At 39.3% G+C, this 21,549-nt stretch overlaps 1 protein-coding gene across 1 annotated transcript in view; it reads left to right on the top strand.

The window, feature by feature from the left end:
• Positions 1-21,549, top strand: part of Lrrk (Leucine-rich repeat kinase) — a 483,935-nt gene that overhangs the window by 180,536 nt on the left and 281,850 nt on the right. Inside the window, exons 5-6 of the mRNA XM_067152496.2 lie at positions 12,100-12,259; positions 18,066-18,210. Coding sequence (XP_067008597.2) covers positions 12,100-12,259; positions 18,066-18,210 — 305 coding nt within the window. The remainder of the gene's footprint in view (positions 1-12,099; positions 12,260-18,065; positions 18,211-21,549) is intronic.

The raw sequence follows: 21,549 nt of genomic DNA, 5'->3' as shown, positions 1-21,549 counted from the left end.
AGCCACACGTTGTTTCATTATATCGGTAATAAAATCTTCAGTGCGACTTGTGTGCTTGACTTAATCAAGAGAAGACAAAAAAGCGAAGGGTTTCGTATGAAATCAGATTCAAACGAAAGGTAATAGGCCTACTTCATGCAGAAAACCGTGGAGATGGGTCATCTGACCGAAAAACTGATTCTTTGAGCATAGACCTACCCTGAACTACGAGAGAAGATAGTCATGGTTTGCGTCCTTGCGGCAATCTGTGTTCTTCAACATCTACAAAACCGTTATGAACATTGCGCGAAACGCGAGGGTGCACATTTTAAACACATGCTGTACCAACTGAATTAGATATGTTCCCGTCATCACCTTCCGTGTTTGAATGACTTATCTCTATGATCGAAGCATTTTGTAATATCAGTACTGTTTGTCTTGCCGCATACTGTATTATTATTATTATTATTATTATTATTATTATTATTATTATTATTATTATTATTATTATTTAGCTCTTCAACCTTCCTCTCACAAACATATGGCACGTGCTTATGCTTGCCATAGGTAACTAGTGTTGTAAGGCAATAATATGGTTTCACATTCGAGGTATGAATCCTTTTACAATACCGGTATTTGTGAAGCCTGTTTGGAAAACTGTAATGCTGTGTGTATGTATATGTGTATTTTAAGAAATTACGACGAAATTCTCATGGCACCATCCCTTCCAGTGGGCCTATTTGTCTAGTATTGGCATGGTCATACATCGAAGTCATTGCAAGAATGCTGACGTTTGAATTCAAACTTGCCTACTTCCCGAATCCATAAACTTACTAGGTGTCATTAAGCGTAAATTCAAATGCATTGTAATACTAATTCGTGCAAGCGATAATACATTAATATTGAAATGTGTGTTTCGCCTTCAGCGGTGATTCTATAACGATCCCATCATGCGTTACTCGATGTAGAGAGAAAGCTTCGTTTCCCTTTAGTCATGGTTCTCTGAGATGCTAACGGAAAATTAAGGTTAATAAAGGAAAGGAATAGACTTTCTTCACTTGCAGTCATTGGTGTGAAGCGTACTGAGATACCTCAGGGGTATACTTATCTTTGAAGTTATTTTCATTCAAGCCTATGAGGAGTGTGTAACAAGAATAGTATGTCCGAGTGTGAGTTGTGATAGCCTCCATGGTTTCATTTTACACAACTGGTTTCGAACTTTACTTTGAAGTTCAACTTCTCTAAGTCGCTGTGTGTTCTGCATTATTACAGTAAATCCGTAGTTGTTGATAATGTAGGTTTTTTATAACCTATGGATTTAGCATAGAGTGATCTTCAATTCAAGATACACACGCGCAGAAGGGCTCTTAAATGGATTCAATAGAGGTCGTTTGATCGACTGACTCGGTTTAGTGCCTTACTTGGCGACATCATACATGCTAGACTCCTCCTCCCCTACACTGTTCTTCCTGTTGTATTTTATCTTTCTATCTAGATGTTTTAGCTTTCAGATTGCTGTGGTACCTGTTTTTGCCTTTTTTGGAGCTGATATCTCCACTGACAGGCCGTGGACGCTCACTGTCCCAAACTCTGGTCATCCAAGTTCCAGAGATTTTATAGGTTCTAGTTTAACGATCGGCTTTCCTTGAAATACTGTAGTTTCCCTTGGTGGCTCAATTCCGTTAAAATGTTGTGTTGATGCCTTCTCTTGGATTATGGCCGCTTCTATAGCTAATACTTGTCAAAAGAGCAGATGCACAACTATACGGTAGTGATAGTACTTGTTTTGTATAAGGCAAGTTCTCTTGTATCACCGAGCGAGTTGACTGCGTGGGTCACGGAGCTGTGAGCTTGCATTCAGGAGGTAGCCCTGAAGATGGTTTGCCATGGTTTACCAAAAAAAAAAATCTCCACTTTTACGAAATTTATTACTTCACGTTATGAATTTTGTTTCATTAAATTTCATTAATAACGCGTCGTCATAAAGCATAACCAATTCAACGTCCACTTAAAATTACAGTACATTTTCCCCCACCAACGTGCTAACACGCACACGAATCGCATATATCGTTAAACTCCCCTGATATATTTTACTGTATTAAGATCATCATTCAGATATTCGACTCTGCGATTATGGCATCCGTCGGAAGTGTAGTTAATCCTCGAGATCTCCGTACACTTCTCAAGTTCCAGTTATTATTCCAACATTGGAACTAGTTATTACAGTTACATAGACTTAACAGACTTTACAATAGCATAGGTTAGTACAAGTTTACAGTATAAAATATGTTTAATGAACAGCTTAGACAAGCTTGAAAATATAGATGAATAAAACTTAATATTTTTTGATCCCCAGTGATGGGAAGAGTACAAGAAAGAAGTAATGGGGCCCGATTACAGTTACTTGAGGAATATTTTACTCAATTACGAGTACAAATTACTTTTTCAACAAGTAATGAGTAAAATTATAGTCAGTAAAATTACAGTTTCTTTACAGAATGTTAGTCTTAAGGAAATTACTGCTTTTGTTTCTCTTGGAGCTAGAATAATACAAAAGCTTGCTAGGAAAGGAATATTGTGTGTGTGTGTGTGTGTGTGTGTGTGTGTGTGTGTGTGTGTGTGTGTGTGTGTGTGTGTGTGTGTGTGTGTGTGTGTGTTATTTTAGCATAGAGGCATTAAGTGGCTATCATCACTAGGTGGGACTAAACATGATACCGTGGAATTTTCGAAATTATATATATATTTTTTGTTTTACTGTGGCAAAAAACGCAATGCCAACACTGTTCAATTTTTGTGCCGGGCAAAGTGGCTCAGACGGTAGGACGCTGGCTTTCTGAGTCCGAGTTGGTTGGTTCGTACTCGGTTCAGTCTGGTGGTATTTGAAGGAGCTCAAACACGTCAGCCATATATCGGTAGATTTTCTGGCACGTGAAAGAATTCCTTCGGGTCAAAATTCCGCCATCTTGGAGTCTCCAAAAACGTTAGTAGTCAGTGGGACTAAAATATATGTATTATTATTATTATTATTATTATTATTATTATTCACTTTTCGTGATAACATAAAATAATTCGAATGATCACACTAGCATTTAGGGTTTAATAGCAATTGTCGTTTATAACTGTAGACGTCTTGGCATGGAGTTAAATTCCGGATCTCTGTTAGGGAGAATTTGGACCATTCCTCCAGTTCAGCTTTCTCAGCCGAGATGAGTACATAGGTGCTCAGTTGGTTTAGATCGGACTTTGTGGTGGGGTATTAACTCTTCCTTGGACGTTGTTCATTCAGCCAGTGCTCCATATAATTATTATTCCGAACAATTCAAATTAACTATCATTAGTAACTTCGGCATCGGAAGTCTGTAAATTCTAGAAGTCGATGGATAGGATTAAGTCATGTGCTCCAGACACATTCCAGGAATTGTTACCATGAGTGTGCTAAAGAGCTGGCAATCCTACTAGCCACGATAATCAATTGGTCTTTTCGTCCAGGCGAATTTCTGCCCGAATGGAAGAAAGGATATGTTACATCATTGTTCAAGAAAGGTGACATCTTCATTTGTCAATTAGGCTACAGACCAGTAGTTCTTATAATTTCCAGAGTGGCGGAAAGTGTCATGTACAACGCATTGTACATTGCTGTTAGTGGTTTAATTAATGTTAACCCGCATGAATTTGTCCAGAAATGCCCAACAACCGCCAATTTTGTTGTTTACTCTCACTTCATATCTAGCGCACTTGACACTATTGCCGACAGGTTGATGTCGTGCACTTCCGATTTTTCCGAAACTTTTGATTCTCTGCAGCATAATGCTCTACTGACTCGGTTATCAACATACGGCATTCATGGAAGCTTGCTCGAATGGTTTAAGTGTTATCTTTACGACATGAGGAACTCGCTAAAATAGGAGGGTCTCATTTCTCGGCCTTACTAACCAACGTCTGGAGTTCCACAGGGTGGTGGTGGTGGTGGTGATTATTGACTTAAAAAGGAAGTACAACTGGGCAGCCATCCTCTGTCAACACCAATCGTGAGGAAATCGAAAGTCACTACATTTAAATATTATTAAAAGGTTCAAGAAGTGAAGCGTGTTATCAAAATTAATTATCTTAGTCTTCATTTTAGGCAACCAGACTTGTTTATCTTTCATTGAATATATGTTAAATATCGTCAACATGCGTTACAAAAATTAGTCTTCCTGAAAATACATTGTGAGAGTTGTAAATCTATTGTCTTATTGTAAACTCTGTATTTCTCACTCATACCGCCGAGTTGGAATACTGTTGTGAGATGTGGACGCCTTCAAAGCAATATTTAATTAATACCTTAGAACGAGTGCAGATTAGATTCCTAAAATGGATCAGTGCGAAGTGCTTGTGCACAAAGCTTCATAGGTAAAAAATATATTGTAATGTTATACTTCATGCAATTCATGCAATTCTATGCAATTGAAGTTCTTATTGGCGATTATTTATACATTTTCATTTATTTAGGAACAACCTCCTGTATTTACAGGCTGCCATTAAAAGCAAAGTAAAACAAATCGCATTTTATTTGTACATTTCTGTTAATTGAAGAAAACTAAATTATAACGAAGATATGGTAAACAGTATAATTAGTGCGGCATTTCAATGGCGAAGAGGTGGTCTCTCAGGATCTTGATGGAGCCTCTGAGGACGAGAGTCACGATTTCGGGGATGAGCTTCATTGGAAGTTGGAAGCGTTTCCATGTGGCGACAAAGTGACTAGGTACGGTACCACGAGCTCCCACCTCCCTATTTCTATTTCCTGAAGGTGGTATCTAGGTTTGTACAATACAGTATTAAAATTAGGAGCTATAATAATTAGTCAAGCATTTGTCGTAATATTATATACTTTGTGCACTCGTCGGTTGTTTATTTTATGTAGTTCACGTTGGTGATTATTTTATTCTGTCAGAATATATAGTATGTATGTCCAACACTTATTCAGTTTCTCTACGGGGTCGGGTATGAAGTGAGATGAATCCTCGTAGCGAGTTTTTACGATCGGGTGCCCTTCCTCATCAGGAGTTAATGAAACGAAATGAATGACGTGATATATGACAGTAGGAAGGGAGAGGATGAAACCCGGTGCCGTCACATTGCCTGCTCCGGTCGACTAGCACCAAGGGGTCTGCTCAAGGCTTAACATCGCCAGGTGACTTGTGGTCACCACGACGAATCCTCGCGGTCGTTATCAGCTTTCTAGACTGGGCTCGCTACCTCACCGTCAGGTAGCTTTTTAATTGTAATCACGTAAGCTGAGTGGATCTCAAACCAGCCCTCGGATCCCTGACCTGGCTGGAATCGAGCCTGGGCCTCCAGGGGAGAGGTAGGCACACTACCGCTAGACTGCGTTATTGATGCACAATAATTGGCAAAATATTAAATCATACTGTAATCACTCGCCGGTTTTTCTGTTATATCTCACTGAAGTTCATATTGTCGATTGTTTACACGAACACTGTCAGAAGATATTATTATTATTACCAAAATCCAACATTAACGATGATAACCCGAAATTTTCTTTAATGTTAGCTGGCTAATTGTTCTGGGTGATTTCCGGCAAAATACTAGCGGTACGAATTTGTTGCAAAAATTTGAGCTGGGGAGAGTTGGAGTTGGGAGAAAGGAGACAAGCTGCTCAACTAAGTGGTATGTTCCGAGCTGTCAGTGGAGAGATGACATGGAATGACATTAGTAAACGAGTAAGTTTGAGTGGTGTTGTTTTTTTGCTATAGGCTTTACGTCGCGCCGACACTGATAGGTCTTATGGCGGCGATGAAGTAGGAAAGGGCTAGGAGTTGGAAGGGAGCGGCCGTGGCCTTAATTAAGGTACAAGGTGTGAAAATGGGAAACCACGGAAAACCATCTTCAGGTCTGCCGGCAGTGGGGTTCGAACCTACTATCTCCCGCATGCAAGCTCACAGCTGCGCTTCCCTAACCGCACGGCCAACTCGCCCGGTAGAGTGGTGTTTAAAAGTAGGAAAGATCACAATACGTAAGTATTAATGACGAAGTAAGCCTAGTTGTGTTTTGACATAGGCCTACTGTCTTTTAGCGTTTATAGTTGCATGTGTAAACATGGGTGTGTATTTTATACTTATATTAACCGTGTCGTCTGCATTTAATTCATAATGTAACCCTTCTATAGAAAACTTCTTAGCATACACTGAGATATTACCTATTCATGAAACTGAATGTGCCAGTATTGTTTGGCGCTACTGCGTACTATTTCCTGTTCCTCCATTTTGGTGCGGTACTAGAGGTCTGCTGTGAATACTTAATGGCTGGGGAAATATTTCTTAGTGTATAAGTAGGGACCAATATTATCGTGATACGGAGACATTGCTTCATCCCCACCATCCTCCGGCAACTTAAACACACACGCACGCACAACCTAGCTGTTGAAGCACCTACTGTAACCTGCCATGAATGGCCGGATGTGTCCTTCCAACGTCCTTCCCTTGCTGCTTTTTACGGCAAGGTTACTTTCCTTCACGGTGACCCGATCTTAGTTGGTTCATCGACAAACATGATGTAGTTGAAGCGGTACTATGACTTCGTAAGTCTGTTATTGCTCGAATAAAATGTAATTTTTGGTTCTGTGGTTGAATTGGATCTGTACCATCTTCATCTTTAATGCAATTCCTGCCACTCCTGAAACTAGAAGATGGTCAGAACATACAACACATTGCCTTGCAAAAATTAATAATTGAACGGTGTCGATGGAGGGCGCTCTTCTGTTATGTAAGTACAGGTATTGAAGGTCGACTGTGTCGTTAAACAAGAGGCTTGGTGGCTAGCTATGTCTGCACACCCAGTGGGCGCCCCTGTGCAAGATTTTAATTATCTGTATTGATTGGTTTACAGGGAGTGAAAATTCTCGTATGACTTAAAATGCATACCGTATTCAAAACGTCAATTCTCAAGCTAAGGAAAACATTCCTTCGCGCTCGTTTTCTCTCTCTTCCTCCACTTAATCTTTCCATTGTATTTTGTAATTTTTTAAAATTCAAACACGAATTGGAAACTTCATTCAAGATTTTTTTTAAGAAGTCTTGTAACATGGAGTTAAGCCGACTTTCCTACCGTAGTTAATGAGTGATTATAACACTAGTAGGATTCGTAGGATCCATAAATACGAGACATCCGTGTCACTCCGTTTACGGACATGTTACATCATTTCCGGCACTTTGGGGTGTTATTATTATTATTATTATTATTATTATTATTATTATTATTATTATTAACATTTTCCGTGCCGTAGTCTGTAGTATTATAATTTCTTCCAGATTTATTAAAATATTCAGATTTTTACATTCTAGAAAACAGTCCTGTGCTCATAAATCTCAATTCCTCGTACTTGCTATGTTAATACATAGTCTCTGCATATTTAATTATGCAGGACTGGTGACCATGTATGTCCTAAATGTCAAAAACATCTTGCAGAAAACACAGTCAGTCACACAGTAAGAGAAAAACACAGATACAGTAGAGTCTCGCTCAACCGACCTTCGCTTATCTGACACTCCATGTTATCCGGCACTGGTAGTCTTAATTTGAACTTTAGGTGGATGCAATTCTGGGACACGGGGTGTGGAGGGTGCGACTGTGGGACAAGCACTGGCAGTCATGCAGTAGGATTGTTCAGTGTAGTATTAGTTGGGTGCGGATGTTATAGTTTTCATATCCTCTGTGAGTATGGCGAGTAAACGTAAGAAAGTGATTGTTTCTGTGGAAGACAAGTAGAGTGGGTTAAAGAGACTGGACAAAGAGGAAACTCTCCAAAAAATGGCTTCAGATTATGCTGTTGGACGTGTTACAGTGGGAGACTGGAAACATACGAGGGAATAAATTGAAAATTGGTGCTCTACCAGAGCAACAAGTGATGCACTGAAAATTAGAAAAAAACAATGAAAAATGTGAGTACGAAAAAGTAAGTGAAGCACTATTTCTTCGGTTCACTAAAAACCAGGAAAAGGGCTTGTCAATATCTGGCCCCATTCTGCAAGAAATGGCGGTGTATATCCAGAAGGAGTTTAATAAAGGGACCCTAATTTTACTGCCAGTGCTGGGTGGCTTGATCGGTGGAAAAAACGGTACGGCATTGGCCTGCTTAATATCTGTGGAGAAAAACTGTCAGCTAAATCCGATTAGGTTGTGAAATTTAAAAGACAATTTCAAGAAATAATTCTTGCTGAAGGATTATCCGGTGATCATATTTTTAATTGTGATGAGACTGGGCTGAATTTCAAGATGCTGACATCAAAACTCTTGCAGCCCAAGCCAAGACGTCTGCACCTGGTTACAGGCGTAGTAAGAAAAGAGTACTGCATCTACTGTACAATTGAATTAATAAGTCAATAAATAGAGTCCCTTAAAACATAGTACATAATACAGTATAGCCTTCCTGTTTGTTTTAGTTCATTTTCAAAGTTATTCCGTATTATCCGACATTTTCGGTGATCCGACGTACTCCAGGTCCCGTTTAAGTCGGATAATCGAGACTCTACTGTATGTAAATATTGCACATTACATGTAAATAAAGTAGTTAAATTCATTTTTTATGTTGGAAATTCTGAATATGTATAATACCTAACCTAACCTAATCCCATAGCACTACAGCCCTGAAGGGCCTTGGCCTATCAAGAGACTGCTGCTCAGTCCGAAGGCCTGCAGATTACGAAGTGTCGTGTGGTAAGCATGACAAATCCTCTCCGCTGTTATTCTTGGCTTTCTAGACCAGATATGTATAATACCAGGATTAGTAATTTATCAAACACTCACTAAATATACTTTAAAATAGTTTATGTAGGCTATATGTGCTTGCACATTGAGTCTTTAGCTCTGAAGGCTGGTTGGATTTGCAATAGTTCCAAATATCAGCTGTCATAGAGAGCCTGGTTTTGCTTTATGAAGATTTTAGATAGTTAATTAGTTACCTTATCATACAGTCATTCTGTATTGTCACTTATTGGCTGTGATCGCGGCTTAGTCCAGTGGTATTTGAAGTTGCTTAAATGTGATAACCTCATGTCAGTAGATTTAGCAACACGAGAACTAACTCGTCCGGATGACGTTTTGGCACCTCGGCTTTTAAAAATAAATACTAGTTACTGGCTGTAATGAATATTGAAAAATGCATAGTTTGTGCAGTTGCAATTAATAAAATACTTCTAGACAGCAAATACTACAATTCTGGTTAAAGCAAATTATATGCTAAATATATTAGCATATTGGAAACAAAAAATGCAAACTGAGAGATTTAAAAAAATAATTAATTTACCTAAAATTACAGGTTACTGCAAGGAATCATAATACAACAAATTTATAAATTAATAGCCTATCACATCATCATCATCATTTCCCCTTATCCAGTTCCTGCCGGGTCGGGGTATTTATGGCATTTCTCCACCTTCCTGTTTCCTTCCACCATTCCTCTTCCATGATCTTGTCCCAGTCTAAATTTCATATTCTTATGCCGCTCTTCACCGATTCAATCCACCTTGTTCTAGGTCTTCCTCTTGTTCTCTTGGCCTTGCACTTTGCCTCCAGCATCTGTCTTGGAATTCCATTCTCCTCCATCCCCTTACATGTCCAAACCACCTTAGTTTATTCTTTTCAACACTCTCATTTAGCTTTCATATCCCAACTACCTTCCTAACATCATTTCTCACTCTGTCTTTCTTTCTTTCCTATCATATACCGGGCGAGTTGGCCGTGCGCGTAGAGGCGCGCGGCTGTGAGCTTGCATCCGGGAGATAGTAGGTTCGAATCCCACTATCGGCAGCCCTGAAAATGGTTTTCCGTGGTTTCCCATTTTCACACCAGGCAAATGCTGGGGCTGTACCTTAATTAAGGCCACGGCCGCTTCCTTCCAACTCCTTGTAATTTCCTATCCCATAGTCGCCATAAGACCTATCTGTGTCGGTGCGACGTAAAGCCCCTAGCAAAAAAAAAAAAATTTCCTATCATACTTCTTAGGAATTTCATTTCACTGGCTTGAATTCTACTCTCTTGACTGCTAGTCAAAGTCCAGGTTTCAGCTGCATAAGTCAGTATGGGTACATAGTGCATTTTGTACATTAACTCTATACTTTTCCTTGGTACTGCTTTGCTCCAAACAAGTTTCCTTACTATTTGGTAGAATGCATTACTCTGCTGTACCCTCCTGCTAATCTCCATGTCTACCCTAGCATTTTGCATTAATTCACTTCCTAGGTATTTAAAGCTCTTCACAATTTCCAGACTCTGACTTCCACTTTTCACAGTGCCTTTTCCGTGGCTTTCCCCTTTCAACATCATAATGGTCTTGCTTTTCTCTGTACCGATTTTCATGTCATATTTCTCAATTTTTTTTGTTCAGTACATCTAGTTGTTGCACTTCTTTGCTGTCCTTTCTCCAGATCACATAATCATCTGCAAATAGCAGTATCTTCATCTCTTTATATCCATAGGCTTCCTTTGTTTCTTTTACAATTTTGTCCATAACCATTAGGGGCAAAAGAGGTGACAGCATCCTCCCCTGTCTTAGCCCAGTCTTATTCCTAAACCATTCTGTCTTTCCAACTGGGGTCAGTACTCTGCTAACACAGTTGTTGTACATTGCTTGCACCATTTGTAACATTTCTCTTCTGAGTCTCTTTTTAAACATGGTTTCCCAAACCTTCTCTCTGGGTACACTATCATATGCTTTTTCTATATCTATGAAAGTCATGACCAGATCCTTTCCATATTCCCAGTTCTTTTCCATCAGCTGTCTCATGCTAAAGATTGGGTCCACTGTAGATTTTTCACTCCTGAAGCCATATTGTTCCACTTGTAACTCTCCTTCAATCTATCTTCTCATTCTTCTTTCTAATATCCTTTCCAGTATTTTAACTACCTACGATATAATTGTGATACCTTTGTAGTTACCACAAATGTTCTTGTCCCTTGTACATGTTGCAGACAACTACCAAATCATGGCACTTTCATTGGTCGTGCAAATTTCACCATTTATTTATCATCTGAAACTGCTGGGTCACTTCAAAGTTTGAACTGTGTAGTGAATTTGTATGGAATGTTGTTGGGGTTTGGAAAATGTCGTCATAATGTGATGAAGTCGGTCTCAGTTTCAAGATGACAGAAAGCATATTCCATTTTATAGAGCATCTGATTTCATCATTAAATATTATTTTAAAAATTACGGCTTTCATCATTAAATATTATTTTAAAAATTACGATTTCTAGTGCTTGTTCTGTCTTTTTCAACATGTGTTTTAATATTATATCGATGGTGCATGAGCAATACCTTGTACCCCACAATGCTCTTCTGATCTACTATCCTCCTTAAATTAGGTCACACCTCCCAGTCAAACATGGATATGCAGTCCATCAGAACAATGTTAGTTGTGTTCATTTTCCTATACTTCGTGAAAATATACATTCCTAAAGTACGGTACAATAAAGTTCATTTTCCCTTGCATATTGCCATAGGAAAATCAACACAACGAACATTGTTCTGATGGACTGCTGGGAGACGTGACCAGTCGTAAGGGAAAATAATGGATAGGAAGAGCGTTGTGTGATACGATGTATTGCTGTGTTCATTCTTCCTATTTAAAACTTATTTACCAGTCAGTACCTTGCGAGTAATACTCAAGTTTGGAGGCTTATAAAAGATTACATTTTTTTATTTTTCAAAGTGAATAATAATAGTATCCCAATGGAATTTCAGATACTTACAGTTCCTCATTAGTAGTTTTGATAATTGTAACTTTGTAAATAAAACCTAAAACAATGTGTGAAGATGGTGGTGAAATTATAATATGGACAAGACAAGTTAGTAGAAGAATGCAAGATTTACAGAGGTAATAATGAAGTGAAGTGAACTGTGTGTCATCAGTAAGTTTTCATCATAATGCAACAACTTCAGAGATTTATATCCAGGGGTACAGAGCAAGATCTTGGACCAGAGCCAGCATTCGATGCTTGCAGTTACTTCGTTGATGATGTTAATAATGTAGGCAAGTAGCCGGCATATTGAGCGAGGTATTACAGAAACATCATGTGTGTGTGTGTGTTTGCTGTTAGATTGCAGGTTTCTTTTCTTTGCAGATGCAAAGGAATCAGCCCGACAGAATTCCCACATTGCCATGAGGGACATCTGTTCTAATGGAGATCCAGCTTTGGTAAAGACTCTCCTCCAACAATTAGGTCCGGAAGCAGGCTTGGTCGTAAACATGGCTCCTAGTGGTTCAAATACACTGCTATTCATGTAAGTTTAACATGTCTGTTCTAGACTAGCAACATAATTTACGCAATATTACAAGTGATAAGCTTGAACAGCTTTATTTCAAGTAATACTAATCCCGTATTGACTATAATCAATCAATGAATATTCAAGATAAACTTAAATATTATAATTAAGCGGTCCGCCTATTCAATACAATATATAATTTATTATATCTAGTACATGTTTCGTCCTCAGCTAATAATAAATTAACATAATATATCAGAAATAAATATTATTAAAATTGGAAAGACACATTAAAATTTTTGACATTTAAAATAAGATCTACGAAATTTTGTTAAAATTGTAAGTCATAAGACAGATAAAACAGTTAAATTGTCCATATTTCTCTTGTTGATATTTAACTGTCGTGGGTGTTATTCCCCTTCAGGAACTCAACATATTTAGAAACATGACTTTTACTGTTGGAGATATGCAGGATTTAGGGTCTGTTCGCATACAACATGCAATGACTTCTAAGTTAATTCCACTTCTCTATCAGCCTTCACAGTCTCTACAGGAGTGGTTTTACTGTTTATGAAATATTCCTTTGCACAATCTTGGACCAGAGTTACTTTTATCACGGTTTTTCTAGAGATACTGTGAATGTGTTAATCATGTTAAAATTTTATGCTCTCATACATTGGGGTTAAAAATCTCGATCTGTCATTAAGATTGATAGTAAGTTTTTCACATTTTATTAATGTAGAGGGTGATCTAATTAAGGCGACAAAAGCATGTTTGGTTCATCGAAAGGATAGAAGTTGGAGAAAGGTAGAGATGTGACTCACATCTGCAGAGGTGTATGACCCTGGCATTAGGCTCTCTTTCAATACCTGAGACCAGAAGACTGCATCAGAAATGTGTACCACATTAATTTCTGGGAGGCAGGGGGGCTGATGATAGAACTGATCACTCTATTTCACCTGGATGTTAGGGTTAACTACAATGGAATCATATAGCTTGCACTGCTCCATGGTTATTAAGTACTTCATGTTAAGTGCACCTAAGTTGTTGTCCAGGAATCTACTCATTGGCATTATAGTGAATATTCCACATGATGTATTACGTGTAAGTTTTATGCTTTGCACAAATCAAACCTATTTTAATTCTGTGCTTTTGGAAAATCAAAAACTGATGGGTGTTTTCTTCAAATGTTTAGGTGATTAACACGGTTTTTAAGAATTCTTTATCAGTATGATCAGTGCAGCTCTCTTTATATTTTATTGAACATTCATTCACCCAAATGCTTTTTATTTAGCAACTATCTAGAACACAAGGCTAACCAACAACTCTAAGAAGCCCTGCACGAGATAGTGTTTAAGGCAGGATTACAGATATCGTACGACAAAACCAAGTACTTTGAAACTCAGCATCCCGGAAACACCCCTTTGACGACCATACATGGAACGATTGGGAGAGTCAATCACTTCCGCTATTTTGGTGAATGGGTCCACCCCAATGGTAGAGACAGTACATCCATCTTAGAAAGATGTAACAAACTCACTGCAGTGTACCAACTATCCTACAACCATTGTAATAAGAGGTGCATTTCGAAAAATGCAAAGATCTATCATTACAAAACTGTTGCCATACCACACTTTGTGTACACCTCAGAGACCCTCCTGATGAACAAAAACGGCACCATGGATGATCTAGAGAAAGCCGAAAGATGAATCCTCAGGAAAATTCATGGACCGAGATTGTTCCCAGATGGAACCTACAGACTTAAATCGAACTCTGAGCTGTATCGACAGTTAGAATCAGCCAATACCAGCATGCGACATAGGAAGCTTAAGTTCTACGGACACCTACAATGAATGGACAGCAACAGGCTTACCAAGAAGATCTTCTACTGAACTCGATAGCTGTAGTCACTTTAGTGCGGCCAGTATTCGGGAGATAGTAGGTTCGAACCCCACTGTCGGCAGCCCTGAAGATGGTTTTCCGTGGTTTCCCATTTTCACACCAGGCAAATGCTGGGGCTGTACCTTAATTAAGGCCACAGCCGCTTCCTTCCCACCCCTAGCCCTTCTCTGTCCCATCGTTGCCATAAGACCTATCTGTGTCGGTGTGACACACACACACACACACACACGCATGCACGCACGCACGCACGCACGCACGCACGCACGCACACACACACACACACACACACACACACACACACACACACACACCTCTTTTGGTTAAAAGCTACAAGACTGGAAGCTTGTGGCTTAATGAAGTACAGAGGGACTTGGATTCTGCTGGGATTTCAGACAGTGATATAGAAGATCGTTCCAAATTTTGTGCTATGGTACAGTCTTGGACTCCACCACCTAGAGTCCCTAGAAGTCGGAAGCCCCTTTCACAGGAGAGAAAGGAGAAATTATCAGCAGGGCTTAAGTTATATTGGGAACGAAGAAGGGCATCGAGGAAGAACTAATCATCAGCGCTCCTTAGTGGGCTTAAATCAATAATGATAGAACACAAGGGACTTAGGAACTACTACTACTACTACTACTACTACTACTACTACTACTACTCTGGTGTTTACCTGGGATAGTTTCCTGGTCCCTCCATCAATTAATGGCATGTGGTCGTTCACTCTTGTTGTGATCACTCCTATGTCAATTCAGCTAATGTTCGACTAGGAACCCAAATTATATTTTAAAGGAAGACATGGTAAGAGCAACTCTTAAATTTCATGTTCGGATGATAAATCTGTAGTTAATCATATTGCTTATTATTTTGTTATTCTCATTCTGCATTTTTGTAAAGTAACTGCTTTAAGTACTTGATTGTACGTAGGCCGTTTCATAAGTCATGGCAACGGTGTTATATCGTCCAAAGATGTGACAGCAAGGTAAGACCAGTATTATATTGAAAACTCTATGGCACTTGCTACCGAAGGCCACCAACAGGTCACTTGTAGTATGGGTGGCTAGGCACCAGCGCCTGACACAGTCCGTGTACATGTAGGCATACTCCAAGATAGATAATTTAAGTGCAGTAGTGGCCATACATGGAAATTGCAGTGTTAGTCAGGTGAATGGTATCGTCTGGTGTCTGAATGACAACTGGAGTTTAACAGAATCCATTGCCCACGAAATTCATGTTCATTTTGGCATGTGATAGCTAAGATGGTTTTTTGAGTGTCAATTTGTTCATGAGGGCCACACATCATCACAGTCCAGTATTACCAAATATTTCTGCAGGGTATCTGTGTCATACACTTCAGCTGGTAGTGCTACAGCTCATGCTGCAGCTTCCTTCAGGAAGCTTGTACAAGAACTCTTATTATTCATCAGATTTCAGTCCATGTGACTTTGATATCTTACTGAATCTGAAGAAGCCAATGTGTGGGATGCGCCTTGCAGATATCGCTGTCATTGTAACAGCACGTTGGCGACAGATGGTACCCCTCGATAAAACCAACACTGTAGATGTTATTCAGTACCTTGCTCATCATTGGCAACAATGTGTTGATATTATGGGGTACTATTTTGAAGGACTTCAGGTATTTGTAATGTATGTTTGTATTGAGTTTGTGCATAACAACATACTTCAATGCCACATTCTGTGTGTGCGTGTCTTTTGTACTCTCCCCTGCCATTAACTCCTCTACCCCGACCCAATGTGATGCTAGCTTTGAGTTACTCATTGCTTTACCTTTCCAAAGCACATCGTGGATTTCCCATGCTACTATGTTACTGGATCATACAACTTGGTTGCCATGACTTATGAAACAACCCCTGTATATGTATTATTGTGTGATATGCAAATATTTATTGTGAAATGTATGCCCCAAGTTTGTAATCTAGAGTTATTTAATGCAAAGTTTCCCTGACACTCTCTTTACTGCTCTTCTCATTGTGGCAAGGCAGTAATGTTTTCTTATATAATATATAAATGATATGAGTTAAGAATCACCTGTTGCTGTAGTCATTTTACATCTGTCTTTAGGCACAGGCCAGAGCAAAATATAGCTTCCACCGAAGTCCCAGTCTCATTAATGGCTGTGACTGTATGGAAGCTGCTGAGGTTTGGGTGGTGCTGAGTAATGACATTTGGGGCACAACTAGTGTATCAGTGTGTGATGAAGTGTGCTACTCATAGTCGTCCTACAATAGCACTTTCTAACCCAGTGAAGAAAGCAGTGGCAAACCACCTCACTCCTTCTCCTGTCTAGTATGCCTCATTTTGGCAGGGCAATCGGTTTTTTTATTTCCCTGTAATTGCATAAACTTTGGTGGTGCTATTTGAGAATCCAACCATCTTTCAGGCTGATGACCAAACAAACAAACAAACAAACAAACAAACAAACAAACAAACAAACAAACAAACAAAAACAATTTTACGATTGACTTTATGTCGCACAGACACAGATCTTAGGGTGACAATGGGATAGCAGAGAGCAAGGAGTGGGAAGGAAGCAGCCGTTGCCTTAATTAATGTACAGCCCCAGCATTTGCCTGGTGTAAAAATGGGAAACCACAGAAAACCATCTTCAGGACTGCCGACAGTGGGGTTCAAACCCACCATCTCCTAAATGTAATGTTGACAATATGGGCCTCCTCGGCCGTCCCATGCAGTCCAATTTCACATCAAGTGGTGAACAACACTTAGCCAAGATCAGTTTGCGTCACTCAACATAAGTCCACCTTTCTTCAACTCATCGCAAGCAGCTAATTTAATGTAGCATCAATCTTGCACTGTTCATGTACACATCTCATTAACATGTACAATATGTTCACAATGTTGGGATAACTACATGTTTAATTTAGTTTGCATAGCCACTCATGTTGTATTACATTTGTGCAATTCAACGCATGCTACGATATTTTAACCCATGCACTGGACTTAGTGATTCACATCGTATTCATGTTTATTTTATGACTCAAGATCGACAAGATGCGAATATGCCACATCACAAGATTCATAGACCTTTTACCCACTGATTTTATTGTGTCCTTACCATATTTTGTGATTTTATGTGTGACTGAAGATGTCCTGAAAGAGGGACAAAACATGTATCACCTATAAAGTTTAATGTAGTCTTATTAATAAGACGATTATGGTATTGTAAAGGTGAAACATTCATTATGATTTTCACAAGTTAATTATGAAGGTTATATACAAAGAAAAACAACATGCAGTCAGTTATGTGAAAACAACAGATACTCAACAAAAGCACAAAGTTGGTAATATGGGATTTTGAAGATAAAATTATCATTCTTTGTGTGGTAGATCAGTACCATGTATAGCCACCACATTCACTGTGGTGGGCCTACAACTTGCTGAAAGCAACAAATACCAATATTCCCTGCGGGTTGTTTCGCATGGGCGTACTGTCGGTTGTTTCTCAGCAAATGTCCGTGTCTCATTCAACTACTTCCAAATTCTGGAGACATAAGTGGCAACATCCACTTGTGGTCAACCTTCTTGCAGCAAGGTCACAATTAAATGTGATCATTAGCAGAAATGGGCACTCTTGTGCTGTTTAATTCGGTCCTACACATGCTCTGTATACACCATCGACCTTACAAGTGACATTAAACTGATCAACAAATGCCTCCTGTCGGACAAATATCAAACTTGATCTGGGTTTTGCATCACTGTGTGTATCAGACATTGGTCTGCAGTGTAAACTGTAAACGTATTTGAGGTACCATGACATACACCATGTGGAATCATATCATGGAAAGCTTATTTTGAGCACTGTTTAAAGCTGCATGCAATATTCATGTTTTGTAACTTTAATTCTGTTTAATTAATGTTATCTTACGCTTTTAAATGTTTGTTATAGGGCTTGTGAGGCTGGGCGGAAAGAAGTGGCTAAAGTACTTCTGGAACATGATGCAGATGGCAGGATCCATCCCGTCACCAAGTACTCGCCCCTTTACGTTGCTTGCTATAACGGCAGAAAGGACATTGCAGAAATGCTTCTAAAGGTTAATTATCTTGTTGTGTTCTCTCTTATTTTGCACAATCACACCAGCTTACGATACCTATTATTTTCTTTTGTTAACTCATTTGTTATTCTTAATGTTCCTTTTGCTTTTGGGCATGTCCTGTGAACATTTTCTGACTCTGTTCTAGGTCTGGCAACCTAGAACCCAGGCTATTATTCATTAGAATTACTTTACAGATTTATCAGAGAGCACTTTTTTTAAATCCTAAATATTTTGTTCATGAAATTCACCTCCTGTAGAGTTCGGCTCCATGGCTAAATGGTTAGCGTGCTGGCCTTTGGTCACAAGGGTCCCGGGTTCGATTCCTGGCAGGGTCGGGAATTTTAACCAACATTGGTTAATTTCGCTGGCACGGGGGCTGGGTGTATGTGTCATCTTCATCATCATTTCATCCTCATCATGACGCGCAGGTCGCCTAAGGACGTCAAATCAAAAAAAGACCTGCATCTGGCGAGCTGAACATGTCCTTGGACACTCCCAGCACTAAAAGCCATACACCATTTCATTTACCTCCTATAGAGCACAATAATTATTATTAATGAGTGGAACACAGTAATATTTCAAAAACTGGTTTTTTTTGTAATATACGTGAATGTTAGCAGCAATGGTGAATATGTAGAACTTCCCAATGACTTGCTTAGAATGTTACCTGTCATCCCTGTTAAGATAATTATTTTAAAAAAAATTTAGTTCATCCCTGTAGATATTGCCATTGTGTTGCTATCTTGAATGGTTTTTTTTTACAGAATGAAAAGTTGATCCATAAGTTGTATGTAAACACAATCGCTTCTGTAGAGACCAGAACCTATAGACAGAACATCAGATTCAAAGGGTTGGCAGCTTTTCATTTGAATATCAGTCTGTCGTGACATAACATTCCTGAAAAAAAAAAAATGTTTAAATAAAAAACAAACAAACAAACAAACAAACAAACATGTGTATGCTTTAACAGTGAAAAATAGTGGCTTTCTTCTTGACAAATTTTGTTGTGTCCATATGATCTCTGCTGCACATTTTGAAAGATTAAAAACAAGGGAGGTTGCTAGATGAGTGTGAAGGAAATGAAATGATGTGGTTTTGAACTGGAAACATTTCAGAACAAAAGGTAGTATTGTTGACAGCCAAGTGCAGGCTGCTCTTGCTTTACAACTGCAGTTGATGACTGCTGTCTCAGACTATTGGCACTGGGGAAAGCTAAACTAAATGCTACAGGACTCAATTTGGCAACTGGGAGATGCTACAGGATGATGAGTGTGCAATCAAAGTATTAGGAACAGAGTGGATGGTGCCAGTCTCTATTCGTGATGGGTAGAGCCCTGCACAGATGAGGATATCCGTGAAGTTAGTGTCTTGGCATATACAAACTGTATGCCACTGTTGATCATTTTGCGTATAATTTCTAAATAATGATGTTCATTGATTTTCGCTCGGTATTCTCTTGCTTGTAGTTAGGTGACCCTTGACATTGGTATGGAAGAACGGTGATATACAGAGCCTTGAGATCATAAAACCATAAATCTGACCTAAGCCTAACTGGCTTCTGCCCACAGTTATTGGAAGAAGGGAACAAAGGTCAATACGTCGGTAGTTGTCGCAAGAGAAAATCCCTCAGAAGCGTGTGACTGTAGGAGTTGTGGTGCCAGGTGTCAGGCCTATTGTATTATGTTAATAGATCTATCCGTTTCAATATCTTGGGTGTAATATACTGTAGGTATATATATTTATAATGTCCGCAGATGCGGATAACCATTTTCGGATGCATGTGTGGATGAAGGAAGTGCAGATGCGGATGTTGTTTTGTATATCCGTGCAGGGCTCTACTTCATGCAGCCTATTACGAGCAGGCAAGCATAGTGAATAGACTCTCTAGAATTGGCATAGAGTGCTGTTTGCCAACAAGTATTGAATATGACTGAAAACAGACAATCCCATATAACTTGTTTGGAGGGATTCGGGTAATACTGCACATCTTGGACTCTGTTCAATGTGTGCAGGGAAGTGGTAGCTCATTGTCCTTAGGTGGCATTACACGGTGTCTCTGTACACCTCTTGTGATTGTTCAGGTCACACAAAAACCTCCAAAATTAGGGACAGCATTCTCCAACCAACCATGGAACCATATCGCCAGCATTGCAGAGAAACTTAATGTTAATTGATGATGACTTGTGTATCCAGTTGGTAGATGGAACTTATAAGCTGTTCTGTTGAAACGTGAAAAGCAACATTTACAACACTATCACATACCTGTGTGGATATTGTTAACACCTTCCTGTGCCATGCTGGTATCATCTACTGGAGTTGCTTGCCTATTCGCCATACATGTACCCTGTTTAACATGTCGAGGATAAATGAAAACAAACTCTTTGTAGATGTCCATATGGACCAGGGAATTGTTGAGACATTTCAGAATCCCTAATGATGATGATGATAATTAAACTAGCAAGATACCCGTGCTTCGCTACGGTATTATACTGAAATTTATAATTGAATGCTTATTGTTTTAGATATATAATCCGCTGAAATTCGCGATCTGACTCGTTTTCTATTATTTTACAGCACGTTTCCTCCCATTTTTCAATATTCCTTTCCAGCAATCGATTTCGTACTTCCCGGGCTAGGCTCAGGTATTCCTCCTGGTCAGTTGGGTCCGTAAATCTTTGCCATCTTTTCCTTTAATCATTTTTAATATGGATAAAATCCTTCAGGAGATCTGGCATGGTGTCATATTGGGTGATTTGGCGGCACTGAACCCACGGCCGGACTGCATTCTTAGTCATTACCCGTCCAGGAGTCGTTGCCAGTGCGGTCCGCACATTTGACGACGGTCCGGAACATTATTATTATTATTATTATTATTATTATTATTATTATTATTATTGTTATTATTATGCGTTGCTGGAATGGCTGATGACAGGGAAAACCGGAGTATCCGGAGAAAAACCTGTCCCGCCTCCGTTTTGTCCAGCACGAATGTCACATGGAGTGACCGGGATTTGAACCACGGAATCCAGCTTTGAGAGGCCGGCGTGGTGCCGCCTGAGCAACGGAGGATCCTTGTAAGTACATTAATAACAGTAAAATCAATTGGTCTCACCTCCTTCTACACCCCACCGCCGTTAAGTTTATTTACCGCCAACACCCCCCTCCCCCCCTACAAAAAGAAATGAAAAGAAGGCTTGTTTCTTTATGTTTAAGGGAGATTCCAAACACCAATGTTCACGTCTATTACCTTCAGTTTTGAGATATAAGTATCCCCATAAAAGTAATTTACTTTTTTCACTTCATTTCACACTACTCCCCCCCCCCCCCCTAAGTGAA

The sequence above is a fragment of the Anabrus simplex genome, chromosome 8 (assembly GCF_040414725.1).
Source record: "Anabrus simplex isolate iqAnaSimp1 chromosome 8, ASM4041472v1, whole genome shotgun sequence".
Classification (NCBI taxonomy): Eukaryota; Metazoa; Arthropoda; class Insecta; order Orthoptera; family Tettigoniidae; genus Anabrus; species Anabrus simplex.
The sequence above is the reverse complement of the archived record's forward strand: the minus strand, read 5'-3'. Positions and strand labels throughout refer to the sequence as shown.